General features: G+C 37.9%; 1 protein-coding gene across 1 annotated transcript in view; it reads left to right on the forward strand.

The window, feature by feature from the left end:
* PREP (prolyl endopeptidase) overlaps positions 1-17,164 on the forward strand; it is a 153,189-nt gene that overhangs the window by 87,421 nt on the left and 48,604 nt on the right. Inside the window, exons 9-10 of the mRNA XM_020976932.2 lie at positions 1,122-1,319; positions 10,319-10,422. Coding sequence (XP_020832591.1) covers positions 1,122-1,319; positions 10,319-10,422 — 302 coding nt within the window. The remainder of the gene's footprint in view (positions 1-1,121; positions 1,320-10,318; positions 10,423-17,164) is intronic.

A 17,164-nucleotide genomic window follows, 5' to 3' on the forward strand; every position in this document is an offset into this window, starting at 1 on the left:
ACCTGGTAAAAGTAGACTATAAATAACTCAAAAGAGGTTAATTTTTGGATACATCGTGATCATCAAAAGGTTTTCCAAGTAGTCCCCATGCTGGTCTGATATTCATGTAAATTATGATGAGATGATATTTTTGCTAACATAAATGTGCTTTTTTAAAAAAAAAAAGACATGACTTTATTCCCACTTCAGAAGTATTGTGCAATTTATCCCATCAAATCTGGTTAAGTCTTTTGTTTTTCTGTATGTGATGATATTATCTTACTTCTGTCTTCCTCCTAGATGTCTTCAGATGGATTCCTACTTTTAATGTGTAATGTCCAAAGTTGAATTCTTTATCATTTCCCCTACCCCAAAACTAGCTTTTCAACTTCCCTGGCTTGGTCAGCAGCACCATCATTAGCTAGATTAGAGATTTTGGTCTCATCTTGGACTCATTTTACCCTTTAGATCCACTCTTGCTACCAAATACTGTGAGTTTTCTGACTTAAAATATTATTTCTTATATCTTTCCTCCCTTCTTTGTTCCTTCCACCCTGGACTAGCTCACTTGTTCCTTAGGATCTGAATGACTCTAACAGCTGCCTTTTTGCTAACAGTCTCTTCCCTACCCATCTCCCCATTCCCACTTTCCCACCCCCACCCCCCATCAGGCATGTCTGCCAAATTAAGCTTATTAAAATTTGGTTTTGAATTCCTAGTGTCCAATATAGGGTATGTCATTCTTTTTTCTTTTCTTTTCTTTTCTTTTCTTTTCAGGGGTGGGGTGAATCTGTTGTTTCATTAGTATAGGGAATTAATTCCAGATGAGAAAAAATCCCTCTATGAATGTAAATCTGTACCTGCTCTCTAACTTACTGCCTTAGAGAGTTGGCTGGGGCATTGAGAGGTTAAGTGACTTAGCCAGGGACAACAGTCTCTATCTATCTCTATCAGAGACCAGGTCTTTTTGACTCTCGGCTTACTATCCACTGAGCCATGCTGCCTATTTTATGCATGAGTGTTTGGGTTGGTATTTTTTAACTAGTGAAAAAGAATAAAATTACATACTAAGTAATGATGGCTTATTGTTTTCAGTCTTTTCTAATTTTATTGGAATTTCTTTCTCCTTTTCATCTTTTCAGAATGGGTAGCTTGTGTCAGGTCCAACTTTTTGGTGTTGTCCTACCTCCATGATGTAAAAAACATCCTACAGCTACATGATCTTGCCACCGGTTCACTCCTCAAAACATTTCCACTAGAGGTTGGCAGCATCGTGGGATATAGTGGCCAAAAGAAAGACACTGAAATCTTCTATCAGTTTACTTCCTTCTTATCTCCAGGTGAGTATTATTTGTCTTTTTCTTTTTCCCTTCACATTTGCTGAGGCACTGTTTAGGTCTGTTTTAATAGAGGAAATTAGAATTCAATGATGTATACTTGCATTTTTAAAAATTTATTTATTTATTTTTGGTTTTCAACATAAAAGATTTTGAGTTCTAAATTTTACCCCCTTCCTTTCCTCCCCCCCACAAGATGGCATGCAATCTGATATTGGCTGTGCATGTATGATCATAGTAAACATATTTTCACATTAGTCATGTTGTGTTCTTGCATTTTTTAAAATGATGGGCTCTAGGTAATAGTAAATTATGATAACAGAATTAGAAACTGGGAATGAAGGAAAATATAAAAGGATAGTGAGCTTTCATTTTCATTGTGAGCCTTTCATTTTAAGTTCCTATTTCTTTGGAGGGAGAAAAACTTTCCTAGACCCATACCAAGATTTTAATGGACAGGCATGCTTTGAGATAATAATAAGTGTGTATCTGTGTGTGTCTGTGTGTGTGTATACACAAGGGCATTCAGTATGAAGTTTAAAAGACCTGAGTTCACATTTTTAATTCTGCTACTTGGTCTCTGCCATCTCTGTATGGTGATTTTATGATACTGTGTGTATGTGTGCCTAGGTCTGGAATTTCATTGAAGTTGGTAACTCCTAGTTGGAAATTTCCTCATTGATGCACATCAGTCAGTTTTAACTGGAGCAAGTTGATTCAGTCAGACATTTTTTCCTTGGAGATCTTTGAAAGATTCGTCAATAAAACTGACATAGACAAGACCCTTCCGAAGAAGGGAGCAAGGAGAAACTAGCTTGTGATGTAATGATATATGTGTGGGGGAAAGGAGGAAGGTGAGGAAAGTATAGTGACCTCCCTGAGAGAGCCACCAGACACACCTGGGACATCAGAAAAACAACTGGCTGTTGAGTCCAGAAGACTTGGGTTCATATTCCACTTCTGATGCTGATAGCTCTGCAGCCTTAGGCAAGTAAGCCACTTGCCTTCCTGGGTCTCACTTCCTCATATGTAAAATGAGGGGCTTCTGAGGCCCCTTCATTTGTTAGGTCTATGATGCCAACATTCTGCAAACTTGTTATAATTTATAGTCTCAAGAGATTTGACTGGGGTGCTAAGAGGTTGGCCCCCAGTCACATAACTAGTATGTATCAGGCAGAATTGAACTGAAGTCTTCCTGACTGCAAGACCTGATGGAAAACACTGTTGGTTAATTTTTTAAAAAATAAACCACAACTTGGAATGAGATTAATGTTTCTAAGAAAAAACATGTAATTTTTTTTTTGGAGAGGTTTGGAGGAGAGCTCAAGCAAGTCACTGCTTTTACTCTGCCATCTTGGCTCCGCCTCTTATAATGTTATTGTGATAATTGTTATTGTATAAATTATTCTCTTGGTTCTGCTCACTTCATTCTGTATCAGTACATACAAGTCTTCATACAGTTTCCCTGCAACCTTTCTGAATCTCAATTTTAGCACTTGTATAGTTCTTTTCAACTCTCTGGTGCAATTTTCATACAATATATATTAGAGTTACTTGTATTTGAGTTTATCCCCCATTAGACTTTTTTTTTTCAGCCACAGACAAGGTTTATTAGAACATCCCTCATATTGGGCAGACTCTTAAGGAGTCTGAACATTAGTGAGCTATTGGCTAGATTATAAGAATCCGAGTAGTGGCTAGATTTTAAGAATGTAACCATTTTTTTATGTCCTTTTGTTCCCATTAAATTAAATTTTATATAGTCTTCAGGATTGACAATTTTACATAATTTGGAATAGTACCTCTCTCTCCTGGTTCTGGGCAGCATGAGGTTATCAGATGTTATCGAATTACATCCTAAGGAGACCAGGTCTTCCTAGCATATCAGTTTTACTGCAATACTTTAGTTTCTAGAAAATGAAGTAAAATCTTGTGGGAAAAGTAAGTAGGTGTAAAGCTAGTGTTCAGTGCAACATGAGATTTAATCACATCACTGAAGCCTAGGCTGCTCTGTTTTCTGTGACTGTGTTTTCTTTCTACCTGTGACTGAATAAGCAGTCCAGTTAGAATCGTCAGTCTTGTGGGAGGTTTTTGAAATTTAAAAAATGGCCGAAATTATTGAAATGGCAAGAATGATCTGGAGGAATTGATTGTACACTAGAAAAGTCCAGAGCATTTTCCTCTCTAGAATCTTTTCAGAGCAACTGCAAAGATCAGGGCCTGAAGCTGCTGGGTACACTGAGTCAAAGAACCCCAGTGCTACCTCAAGTTATAGTTTATATAGAAAAGATTATAGTGAGTTAGAAGAGGTGAGACTATTTTTTCTCCGACTTCATGACCCCTGCAATAGGTAGTTGGTAGTGGCAAAAGTTTACTCAAACTTAAACCCCAAAGGGAAATTTTTCTTTTGCAAAGTCTCAAGACTTTTCTTTTTTCTTTATCTTTACCACTATTTACAAGCCTTACACAAACACACACACCCCTATGCCCCTGTACCCCTGTGCATGCATGCATGCACATATACCCACAGCTGCAAGCTCATTTGTGAGCCTCCTATCTGCTGTTAAATGAGGGAAGCTACCTAGTAGAGCATAGACTTCATCACTTGAAATAAAAAGCTGTTAGCACAAGGAATTGTTTTATTAGCTTTTGAAGTGCAAAGCTGTACCTGAACACTTGCCTGTCTTTACCAGATAAGTTGGGGAAAGGACAATGCAAAGCATAGACTGGGCATGACTCACCTGCTCTTGATAGAAGTTGGAGTCCCAAAAGGTCTATAAGCCTCCATGAAATGACACCATGTGACCAGTTATTTCAGGAGTACACTCATCATTACCTCTTGAAGAAAGGGCTCATTGTCCTAATGTAAAATGAAAGGTGGGGTGCCAGGCAGTGAAGAATTTTTCATGACTCTAGCTATAAAGATTGAAAACAAGAGCCTAGTTCCTAGTTTCTCTAGGTGGGAAGTTAGTTGATGATAACAACACTTTCTGAAGTCTGAGCATCTCTCCTTTTGCTTGACCTTGCTTTCCTTCTCATCTTTTTTCCTACCTAGCACAATCTGATGTCTCAAACCAGGGAGAAAAAAAAAAGGTTTTAAATTACAAAGTTTCACCTCAGGATCCAAATATAACAACATTTAATTAAAATACATCAAATAGAAGTAACAATTATCAGGTTCTATAAATGTTGATGAAACTCTGATTTGGAAAGCTTTCTAGTATAAGGCCCTGGAGGATTACATCCCAGGGGCCCAGAATTGTAAGGAAGGCCCTTCCTTCCACAGAAAACATTCCACAGTCTCCATTTCCTGTTAAAAAATTTGGGGGGCTATTGGCAGGATGTTTCAGTCCTGATTTGTTGTGGCATTACTTAGGGAAACTCTATTCAATTAAACAAGCATTTCTGAAGAAATTACTGCTGAAATTACTTCTGAAAGCATTGCTGTTGTTCAAAACCTAGCCCAAATGCCTTGAGATATAGACACAAACAAAACTACCCTGCCTTCAAGAAGCTTATATTCTCTTGGTGTTTTGGAACTGCCAAGGCCTTGAAGTCCAGCCTCTCTCCTTTTACAGATGAGAAGACTAAGGACCAGGGAGGCAAGGTGCCTGGCCCAAAGTTACACAGCTAATAGCAGCAGAGTTGATATTAAAACCCACGTTTCCAAACTAGTGCACTAACACCAGATTGCCTCATTGTGCACTGGAAATAAATCGTGAGGGCAGTGATGAGTGCTGGTATATTTATACCCGGTGTCTCAAACCACTTAGTAGTTCAGCTGCCACAACTTTTGCTCGTTGGAAGTTACAGGAAATTTTCAAGATTATCTGTAGCAGAACCAACACAGTCTTACAATTCAGTCCAACAGGCACAGATGCTTTGATGTTAGCAACACAGGTCAGTGATGAAAGAAGCTGCCACAATCTTTATGTTAAACACAGATGTCTTTGAAAAGACATTTATCTTTTTGCTAACAGTGGAGCAAATTCTTCTGCCCAACCAGTAATCAAAACAGAATTCAAATAGATATTGTCTTTGAGGTTTCTTCTTCTATACTAGCCTGTCACCAAGGCTTATTAGCTGTTTGTCTCAGATTTGTCTGTTCGTTCTCACTGCCACTGCCATTGTCCAGTTTTTTACTATGTCATATCTAGATTTCCAGTCCTTCACCTCTTCTGTCCTGTATGCCTCTACCTGAGTAGTTTGTTCTCCCTCCCTCCTTCCTTCTTTCCTTTTCTCTCTTTCTCTCTCTTGCTGTCACTCACACATGCACATACACACACATATGCGTAGATTTTTATATATGTTGTTATTCAGTCATTTGAGTTGTATCCGACTCTTCATGACCCCATTTGGGAATTTCTTGGCAAAGTTACTGGAATGGTTTGCCATTTCCATCTTCAGCTCATTTAACAGATGAGGAAACCAAAGCAAACAGGTTAAAGTGACTTGCCCTGGGTCACACAACTCGTAAGTATCTGAAGCTGGATTTGAACTCACGAAGATGAGTCTTCCTGACTCCTAGGTGGAGGAGGAAGAGTGGGATGAAGATACCTGACCAGGTCATGGTAGAAAAAGTCAAAAGTCCAGAGTGTATTCTTGAGAGGAATGAAATGTGACTGACCTGGGCACTTTCCTTACATAAAGGTTCTGGGAAGAACCAGAGAGAGACTACAGGACCAAAGCATATTTCCAATATGTGAATTTCAGGGTTAGAGTCATCTTCAGTATGATGAAGCCTCTGGGACATGATAAAGGAAGTCCCTACTATAGACTGGAGAGGAATAAGGAACATTAAGGAGATTCTTACAGTACATGTGTAACTCGTCTCATTTTATCAGAGTAATATGCACCAAAAAACAGAAACGTGGCCCACGATCACATAGCAAGTTAGTGGTAGAGACAGAACAAACTCTAAGACATTCTTACTCCTACTTCCGTTATCTTTGCATCTTTAGCATCTGTAGAACATTGGCTTTCAACTCAGTATACATTTGTCAAGGCATTAAACAATTATTAAGGCTTACTATGGGCCAGGTGCTGTGTTTAAAAAAAAAAGGCAATCTTTGATGCCAAGGAGCTTACATTTTAACGGGAGAAGACAACTTAAAAAGCTGAAAAGTAAAAGAGTGGGGATGAAATTACTCCTGCTGGGGAATGGTGAAGGAAGTCCAGAGAGTCAGAGGCAGAGCAGAAAGAAAAATGAAGGATAACTGGCCTGGGGCCCTTATTCAAAATAGAGGTTCTGGGAAGAACCTCACCAGTGGGAGAAAGGGGCTCCAGGGACTGAAGGATGAGGGATGTTCCAGGAAGGATAGATAGAATACCACAATTTGACCAAGGCATAGTAGCTGTCCATGTGCAGAAACATTTTTTAGATAAATTAGTAGCACTTCTCAGCTTGGTATTTCTGTGTGTATCTTAAGGAAAGAAGATTCTAATTGCAGATTGAAAAGGAAATTATGCTAGATTCCTTTTAAAATGTTGATAGTGGAGGACCAAATCACCTGGTGGCACTCGTCCACCCAGGGTATGTTGAACCTTTTTTATCTTATGCTTACACAGACTTCCCCACTTTGCCTTCTCAAGTGACCTAAATGTACCTTGTGAAAATACTTTTCTCTTTATCTGTCCTATCCTTTCTTATCGGGCTCTTATCAATTTAGGGTGGCTAGCTGACACAGTGGATAGGTGCTGGGCTTAGAGTCAGAAAGACTCTTCTTCATGAGTTCAAATTTGGCCTCAGACACTTACTATCTGGGTGACCCTGGGCAAGTCACTTAACCTTATTTGCCTCAATTTCCTCAAATTTCCTCAAATCAACTGAAGAAGGCAAATCACTCCATTATCTTTTCCAAGAAAACCACAAATGGGGTCATGAAGAGTCAGACATGACTGAAAACAACTGAATAATAAATCAGTAACTAAATGCCTATGACTGATAGGCTTAACCCTTTCAGGGGTTATTTCTATTTTAAAAGAGACTTGTCAATACAATTAAATCTCTTAATGAGATGCCTGGAAGAAAATGTCTGAGGGATATTCTCCCTATCCTATTTAAAGTTATGTTCTCCAGCTACTCTACAAAAGAACAGATATCAGAAATTTCTTAAAAGAGGCTAATATATGGTGTGTGCTAAATATCCTGTTAATGAAAATATTCAGTTAATTGGGGGAGGGGGCTCTATTTTCCAACATTCTGCCTAAAAGGCAGAATTTCCTTTATATTTCGTTTGTTGTCTTTTGGTAGGAAAATATGCAGAAATGAAAACAGTGTAGGCAGCTAGATATAGAATGAATGCATGAAAGAAGTAAGCGTTTATTAAGTGTATGTGCCAGGAAGTCTATTACATGCTGGGGATGTATTCAAAAAAGGCTGGCCAACTCTTTCCCTGAAAGAGTTCATGTAATTGGGAGAAGCAACACATATAAGAGACTTTAGCTGTGGGAAAGTCCTTAAGGGGCTTCACTGGGTAAGATGACAGAACCCAGGGATATTTAGGATATGTCAGCAAGAGATCTGGAAGGTGTAATGGTGGGTATGATGGTATAACCCAAATGACCTAGGATGTAGTAAATGTAGAAGAGCATATTGTTAGGCCTGATTGTCTTCTATCTTCAAGGGTGCTAGTTGGTGATTCTCAGCTCATCCAAGTCATATGGGCAACCAATGTTGCTGTTCTTACCTATCAGTTAAGGGAGTAGGAGAAGAGTTCCCCCATTGGCAGGTCTTCTCCATCAGCAGCCCCATGGATTTTGGATGGCCTGAGGATAGAGGGGGGCAGTGGAGGAAAGAAAGAGGAAGGATACCCATTCTGGAAAGTCATAGGGAAAAACATAGCCTGGGAGTCAGGATACTTGAATTCTAGTCTTTTTGAGGAGACTTTTAAAGAGAACTTTAAAAATTTTAAAGGAAAGCTTTAAAATTTTTTGAGAGATTTATGCAAATGTGTATTCAAACTAGTAATCTAAGAACAATTTAATATAATTTATTAAGTATAAATTCAGCATCTCAGTAGTTGGCCAGCTATTCTAATGTAATGATGGTAAGAGTGAAAATTGACATAAAATGAATAGAGAAATCTATATATCTGTTTTATGCTTTCAGATTATATCCTGAAAGGTACATTTTCATTTAATAACTTACCTTTTTACTAATTTTTGTTTGTTTTTATTTTAAAGATTGCAGATGAATTGTTTAAACCTATTTGTGTGTGTGTTTTTTTCAGTCATCCCCACGTGCCAGACAAGGGGCTGGGGGTTTTTTAACCTGTTATTTAACATAAGACATGTATGTGTTTGTGTATAGGTGTAGTCATACATATATCTGCACATATATGAATAGAGAAGGAAGAACTCGTGTTTTAATACTTAATGAGGCCATCTAAATGTGCCCCATGGGCGTAATTGTTCATGTCTGGCTTTCCAACTTGTACTGGGAATGCTAAATTGATTTTAATGTGCTTGACAGCATATGTTAAAAAAGTATTATGTGGGGAGATGCTGTTTCTGTGCCAGCCACCCTGTGGATTACTAAGTCTTGTTTCATAAACCACAGCAGTGTAATTGTTTTCAAACATTAAAGACCTAATCTTACTTATTGTTGATTCTTATTTAGTTCATTTTTACTTTTTGGATAGTAAACTACAGCTGCATTAGATTCGGGGGATGGAATTTTAATTATTAATATTATTTAAGCAAGTCAGTAGTATAGAATATTGTGTATTGCACATTTACCAGGAAAACAAAAATAGAAAGATGTTTCTAGAAGAGTTACTTGCTCTCTCCTAAGTTCCTATGAGACTTTGCCTATTAGAATGTTAGCTTAAGGACTCAGACTGTTTTCGGGCTTTTGTCTTTGTATTCCTACCCACTTGGCACAGTGATTGGTACATAGTATGTGCTAATAAATGCTTATTGAATGATTTAATAATTCTAGTGTGTGAATGAATGTATGTGTATTTATGTGTGTGGGTATCTAGCTTGAAGGAAACCAGTGACTGTATAGGTGACTGTGTAAGGTACATCTTTTCTGTTTCTTGATTTTTCCCAACTATAAAATTGTGATAATCTCTCTTCTACCAAAGGGTTGATTTGAAGCCAGCAGACCTTGTAGCATAATAAAAAGAATGCTGGAGTTGGAGTCAGTGGACCTAGGTTCAAATCCTGACTCTGCTACTTACTACACATGTAATCCTGGGCAAGCCCCTTAGCCTCTCTAGATTTTGGTTGCCATTGAATTAAGTGACCTTCCACATCTGTGAATAATAGGTTGTTTTTTGTTTTTTGTTTTTTTTCATTTGCTCTATAATAAGATGAAATAAGGGATATGGCAGGGTACTTGCCTAAGTAAAAAGGTATTTATTGATGAAAAGCACTGTTATACTTAATAAATAAATAATAACATATATGTATAGCACTTTCTCTTGTACAAAATGCTTTATAAATATTCCTTTGAAGTAGTCAAGGCCTAGTTATTATGATTTCTCATTTGATAAATGGGAAAACAGGTTTAGAAAGTTTGAGCCTTGCCCAAGATCACATAGCCAGCAAAATGGCTGAGCAGGGACTAGAACCAGAACCCAATATTTCTGGCTTTGGATATACACATGTGCCCACATATATGTTCGTGTATGTATATGCACATATGTATTGCATGCGTGTGTGTGTGTATATATATATATATATATACAGCATATATAAAGTAGATATGTGGATATAGATATGTACATATATATATTTCTAATTCTGTTTTTATCTTCCTAGTTATATTTAGACATTTTAAACTGCATTTTAATTTTTCTGTTTTTTTATCTGACTTTTTCTGTGGTCAGGTTGAGAAATATTAAGCAATAGGAATTAAATGTAAATGAAATAAAATGTGTACATTGTTATCTCCAAGTGAGAATGTGTTCAGTGCCTTACTCTTTCCTTTCTCATCCCAGTATATTCCTTTAATGAGTTCCTTTTACTCATCTGTGACTTAAACTCTGTTTCAGGTATTATTTATCACTGTGATCTTACCAGAGAGGAGTTAGAGCCCAGAGTTTTCCGAGAGGTGACTGTGAAAGGAATTGATGCTTCTGATTACCAAACTGTCCAGGTAACACAGATGTCCCTCTTCCAATAAATAGCTGTGTATTTAACTCACTAGCCAGTACAGCTGTTGGGTGAACATGGAATCAGGGCTAAAGACTTGAGAATGGATCCCATTAACGTTCCAGCTTTGTCAGGAGCTGCAGGGCTGGTGCGTGCAGAGGTTCTGGTCCTGTAGGCGTTGCTTTTGACATGAAGCACAAGCTCTCCATTATCACAGTCCTTCCTTGTCAAAGCTGCAAGGGCAGATACAATTAATTCCACATGAATTGATCTGCTTGAAAAGAAGTTCAGCATTCTGCCTTATGTTGTAGTTAAAATTGTTAGAGACTAGAATCCTGTTGGAGGCTGTTTCTTATAGCAATTTTGCCCCTGTCTGGAGTCTGATTAAAAACCTTATTTACCCAAGGGTAATCCCACCCTAAGAGGATAAGCCTCACCAACAAAACTCATGAGAGAGACTGCTTTAGAAACAAAACATACAGGTAATAATTTACTATGCCAGCATACCTGCCCGGCAAGAAGGCTGGTATCAGTCATTCCCACCAGGTAGGTAGGTAAGTTAATTCAGGAAACCAGATAACAAGTCTGTTTGGTGTTCAGAGAATTAGAAAGCTGACCTCAAGGTCAGGAAGACCTGGGTTCAAATTCCTCCCCTAACACAAATAAGCTGGGCAAATCACTTAAATTCTTTCAGTGCCCTAGGTAACACTAAGACTAGAAATCACAGAGCAGATACCAGTCTGTATTGCATGAAGAAGTTTTCCCCAGGGGGCAGCTGGGTGGTACAGTGGATAGCGCATTGACCCTGAGGTCAGGAGGACCTGATTTCAAATCCAGCCTCAGACACATAACACTTACTAGCTGTGTGACCCTGGCAAGTCACTTAACCCTAATTGCCTAAAAATAAATTTAAAAAAAAAAAAAAGAAGTTTTCTCATTAGGAGTTTACTATGCCAGTAAAATCACAGATCCAGCCAAAAAACTAAACTAAACTTAAAAAAAATGAGTAATACTCCTCAGAATCAGAACATCTTTTGCCCAGGATAATGTTAGAGATATTCTAACAAGTAATTTGCTACCTATATCTCCTTTTTCAAATATCTTTCACCAGTTCATGAGAATTATATCACAGTAAATTAAACTGCTGGATATTTTATAGTAATTTCATTCTGGGTTAGTGTGTTTCTAAAGTTTCAGGGAGGTACCCAATGCTACTTGATAAGCTGTGGGCAATATCCTTGTCTCTCCTTTACCTAGTATCTCTTAGAATGGCTCATTTCTAAGTCCAGGTTATATCATTTCTTTTATGTTGACTGTTGTTAGCTCCAACTTTGGAGAATAATCTTTTCTGCTTTTGCCCCAGATTCTGAAGGGTGGACCCTTTTCACTCTTGCTCAGCCCCTCAGGCATTAATGATTCATTTATCTGAGTCTTATAATAAAGGTTATGGGGGGGGTGAGTGAGTGAGAGAGACACACACACACACAGAGGGAGAACGCAAATGAGAGTGCACTGCCTGACCAATTGTTATGGAACAGTTTCACCTTCCAGTTTTTCCTATTTTTAGCAGATTCTGCCTCTACCTCCCAACCCCCATGAGACTTATTTTTTCAGTATAAATCTAGTAACATACTTCCCATATGCCACAAAAAATCCAACAACACCCTAGGAAAGTAATGGATTTTTAATGATAAAGGCAGAGGTAAAATTTCACAGCTGTGAAATTGTTTATTATGCCGAGTGCAAATCCATCAGTTTTATAAATATGGACCCTTGTTATAGAATCAGACTTGGAAAGAAATACTCTGGTGTTCCATTTCTGACTTTGCCATGTCATTCAGGAAATCCCATAACCTTTTCCCATCTCCCAGAGACGACATACTTAACATTGAGCTTTTAAAACAGCTGCAGCTTTTTTGTGCTACCACAACAGAGAAAATCATAGGTAAATATGTGAAAGTTGCTGGGCAAAAATTTGTTGGTTTTAGAATTTTATTGGATTTCTGCAGTGTGATGGAAAATTTTGGTCTACATATGGGAAATTTTTAGCCTTCATGTGCATAAATTCTAATATGAATACATATTTTAAATTGTTTAAAAATTATATAACAGTAGTTAGTGTGGCTTAAGTATGTTTTTTCCATGTTATTAATTTAGAGTTCTGATAATTCAGGGTAGACAGAGACATTGGAAAACACTCAACTTATAATGAGACTTGAACTTTATTTTTTGGAATCAAATCTGGTTTTCAGTTTTTTCCTCAGTACCTCTGTGGAGTAAAACATGGTGGATTCAGATTCCATTATTGGCACTATCTTATTATTGGCACTATCTTCTTGTATGACCATGGACAAGTTATATAACTACCCTAGGTCTTAGTTTCTCTATCTATAGGACTAGATGACCTGTAAGTTTTCCCTGCCAGCTCTAAAAAAGTAGATAAAGAGTGGTATAGGAACAAATGGAAAATATTCAAAAATATGCCATAGAAAGCCATGCTCTGGGAGAGAGAGGCGACTCAAGGGAGAGGAAGAGTGATTTGTAAAAGGTGCTCCTTTTTATATTTCAATTACTTTAATGCTGTTGATTCTTCTTAGGCTTAAATGTTTTCATATTTCATGTATTTACAGTTTGAAAAGAATATTCTTTTGCTCTAATTATTGTTCCCCCCTCCTTTTCTCTGAAGTGTTGACACTGCTTTTATTGCTTTAAAGCAAACAACAGAGTCCCAATTACATGGTGAGTGCCTGACACCGATTAATGGCAGGCCTTCATGGTCATCAGGCACATTATTATAACAGCATTGTCTACCTGGAGCTACTGTTGATAAAGTAAACCAGATCTAGGACAGAGAAAACAAGAGTGTTTGAAGAAGCAGGCAAAATGATTAAAACCCATTAAGAGGTCTGTCTGCTCCTTGTGTGAGCTACTGCTGTCCAGAGACCTTCAGCCTTTTGAATGGGGGGTGCCAGTTGTTGCCAGCATTTCAGCTCTGACAAACTCTGTTTAAAAGCTATAAAATACAGAAGGTACTTGTATCAGCACAAAGTCTTTCCATCCCTGATTACATTTCTAGATGGAAAACTGTACTATACAAGGGATATAATTTTTAAAATGAGGTCCTGAGGATATGGACTTTTTTTTTGGGCACAGCAATTTATAGCAACAGCTTTTGTGCTGAGAATACAATTCCCTACTCCAAATATATATATAAAATTTCTTAAAATGTAAGCTCCATGGAAGTAGGAGCCTTATCTTAAAGTGTTGTGTCACTCATGACTTACTTTTAGCCAGTGTAGTATATACTCTTTTCAAAACAGCAGTGGTAAAATGAATCTAGGTGGCAAAAAAACCTTAACCAAGAGAACTTGGGTATCCTGTGGCATGACAAGAGTATGCTTTTTATTTTGGGAAGGGATCTCATTCTTGTTTGGCTACTGGAAAATATCCTCCCCCACACACACACACACACACATACACATGCTTCATCAGTTTGAAAGGGAACCATTTGCCTAGTTCACGTCATCCTTGGCTTTACATTTTATAGGATGGAGATGATTTTAAAGTGAGTTAAGATACAAATGTTAGATTACGTGAGAGAAATCTTAGAAACCATGGGATTAAAATGTCCTTTTCCAGCATGATTATTTTTATACCTATTCTCTTACACATAAATATTGCTTTTTCTAAGGAATACCTGTAGGAATTTAGGTAATATCCCTTTTGTGTAATTGAGTAAAGTAAGCATTAGTAGAGGGTTTGCCTTGACTTATGGAAAAATCTAGATTCAATTCCTATGTTTGACACACACAAACTAGCTCTATGACTATGGACAAGTCGCTTAATCTCTTGATGTTCCAGGCAGTTCTCCAACACAATAAATGACATAGAGGTCTACCATCTGCTTGGATGGAGGGAGTTTCCACACTGAGAGTTCCTTGCAAAATGAAAACTGGGATCTCCCCTTCCAAAATAATAACAACAATAATTGTGTAAAAGTATTAGTGCTGAAGAGTCTTTTAATTATTATCAGTGCTTGTCTTTTTTTTTTTCCTTGACCTCAGTAACAGTAAGTTCACAAGCAGTGAACCATAGTGAACAAACTGTTTCACTCTCACTCAGAGAGGTTACTTGGCTTGCCCTTGATCTCAAGGTCATTTTAACCAGTTAGAATTTGAACCTAGGTCTTCCAAACCCTCCATTTTAAACCCTATTGGTACAATTTCATAGGCTAGCGTATTTTCTCTAAATAGGCTTCAGTTTCTCCACATTGATTTTCATTTCAACTCAACATTTATTACTTGTCTGGCTTATTCAGCATCCAAGGCAGCACTTTGAGCTCTACCATGGCAGAACCTCTTAATTTTCTGAATCACAAGACATTTTCGTAAAACTTAAGAGACATGTTTCTGGTTTCTTGGTAGAGGGAGTTCCCACACTGACAAAATCAAAATGTGATGATAGTCCTTTCACATTACCAGAGTTCCAGCTTTGCCATTCAGAAAACACATTCTCTGAGTGTTAACTACTGTTTTCATAATCATTAAAAAGCCCATGGCTCAAAAGCAGCACTTGGACTATTGACTTGTCAGCAACCTTGTTAAATCCTCTATTAATTGATGTTATGCTATCATTCTAGAAGGTGAAGATTCTGAAATAGGTATTCCAGTGAGAAACATTTTGAATGTGTGAAAGTCATTAGGAATTAATCAGCAGAAAGTTGCCAAACATTACCAGAAGTTTTCATTTCTGTTGTGTAAGTAAATTGTTTGACAGCTGCTTTAGAGTGAACAACTTCTTATGCGTTTATAAGCTGAGCTCTGAGCTTGTTCTTGATATTTATATTTGTTGGTAATACCATCTTGGTTAAACAGGTTCATGTCCTGCCTCAGAATTCACTTTGTCATGCGGACATGCAAGATTGCCGTGTTGCATTTGTAATCAGCAAGTATATTGTTTGGATCCTTTTTTCATTCTTCAGCTTATCAGTTGGGTTAAAATAGTTCAGCACTACAAAAGATAATAGAAAATGTCCTTTGTTTTTGTTGCTATCTTATAAGAGAGAAATAAATTATGTGCCACAGGCCTGTAGCTGATGTTCTGTTAACTGGCAGCAAGAAAAGCAATTCCATTATTTTCACCAGTAAAACCTTCACCTTATATATTCTTTTTTCATCCTACCTCCTTGTAATATAGGCATTCATCCAAAGGTCTGTGCTTGGCCCTAGATACTTAATTGTCTGCAGTAATTCTCAAGATAACGTCAAAAACATGTCATACCCCTGCTCAGAAATTCCAATGGCTTCCTATTGCTTAAGCAATAAAATCAAAACTCCTTATTTGGCATTCAAGACCCTCTGGTCCCAATGTATATTTCCAGTTTTTTATCTCCCATTACTTCCTTTTCATGAGTCTTACACTTTGGGTTCGTTTTTGCCTCTGTGACTTACTCTCTGGGTGACCCTAGTGTAGTCATTTATGAGATCTTTGGACCTCATTTTTTGATTTGTAAAATGATGGCTGTTGAGCTAGAGAGTATCTAAGGGCCCTTCCAGCTCTAGTTTTATGATCCAGTCAAACCACACCACTGAGCACTCCCATCTGTTTCTTTACTTCCACCCTCCCCCTTCCCTCATCTCACATGCCTTCTATATATAGCTTTGCCTATTGAAATTGTACTTAAACCTCAAATGCTAGCTTTTCCTTGAAGCGTACACTAAGTCATTCTCATTCTCTCTCTCTCTCTCTCTCTCTCTCTCTCCTCTCTCTCTCTCTCTCTCTCTCTCTCTCTCTCTCTCTCTCTCTCTTTCTCTCTCTCTCTCCCCCTCCCTCCCTCCCCCTTTCTCCTTCTCTCCCTCTCCCTCTCTTCCCCCACCTCCACCCCTCCAGCCTGGAGTAATTGGTTTTTTTCTTTGTGCTACCACAGCATTCTGTTTGTTCCTCTCTTTAAGTATTTACCTTTTGCCTTGTATTCTGCTTATGTTGTATGCTCTTTTCAGCCATTGTATATGTCTGTGTAACAAGACATTGAACATGTCTTGTTCATGTTATACTCCACAAAGTACTCAGCAGTGCTTACACACATACTAGGAGTTTAAATGTTTAATACATTTCTTTAATAAAGGATGGCTCATTACTAACAGAAGCATTTTTTTTGTGGGATTATATCACCGAATAATGAAAGCCAAGGTGTATTATCCAAATCCCTAATTTAGATGTTTGGTTCTTCACCTGCCTCTTCTGCCATGCCTTGCTGCTTTGTATGTATTAGTGAAGTGTTTAATGTGGGTTCTCCCTCCAGCAGTGTTGTTGTTGTTGTTGTTGTTGTTGTTATTGTTATTGTTCATTTGTTTCAGTCATATCTGACTCTTCATGGCCCCATTTGAGGTTTTTTTGGCAAGGATATTGGAGTGGTTTACCATTTTCTCCTCCAGCCTATTTTACAGTTGAAGAAACTGAAACAGACAGGGTTAAGTGACTTGCCCAGAGTTACACAGCTAGTAACTCTCCAACCCCACGATTTATATCTTCTCATCCTATGTGACTTTTGTGTAGGTTCTCCCATAGATCCTTCACAGTTCTCCACCTAAGGTTTTGTAGGCCTTGCTCTGGAATTCTTGACATGTCAGGGAGACCAGTAAAGCACACAGGCTGTTCACAGATTTTTCCCTACTTAACTATTGCATCAGCAGCCCACCTTTCAGTGATATCATTTATATCTTTTCTCCTACACAGTTCTTTATAGT

Source organism: Phascolarctos cinereus, unplaced genomic scaffold (genome assembly GCF_003287225.1).
Source record: "Phascolarctos cinereus isolate Bilbo 61053 unplaced genomic scaffold, phaCin_HiC Scaffold_5;HRSCAF=322, whole genome shotgun sequence".
NCBI lineage: Eukaryota > Metazoa > Chordata > Mammalia > Diprotodontia > Phascolarctidae > Phascolarctos > Phascolarctos cinereus.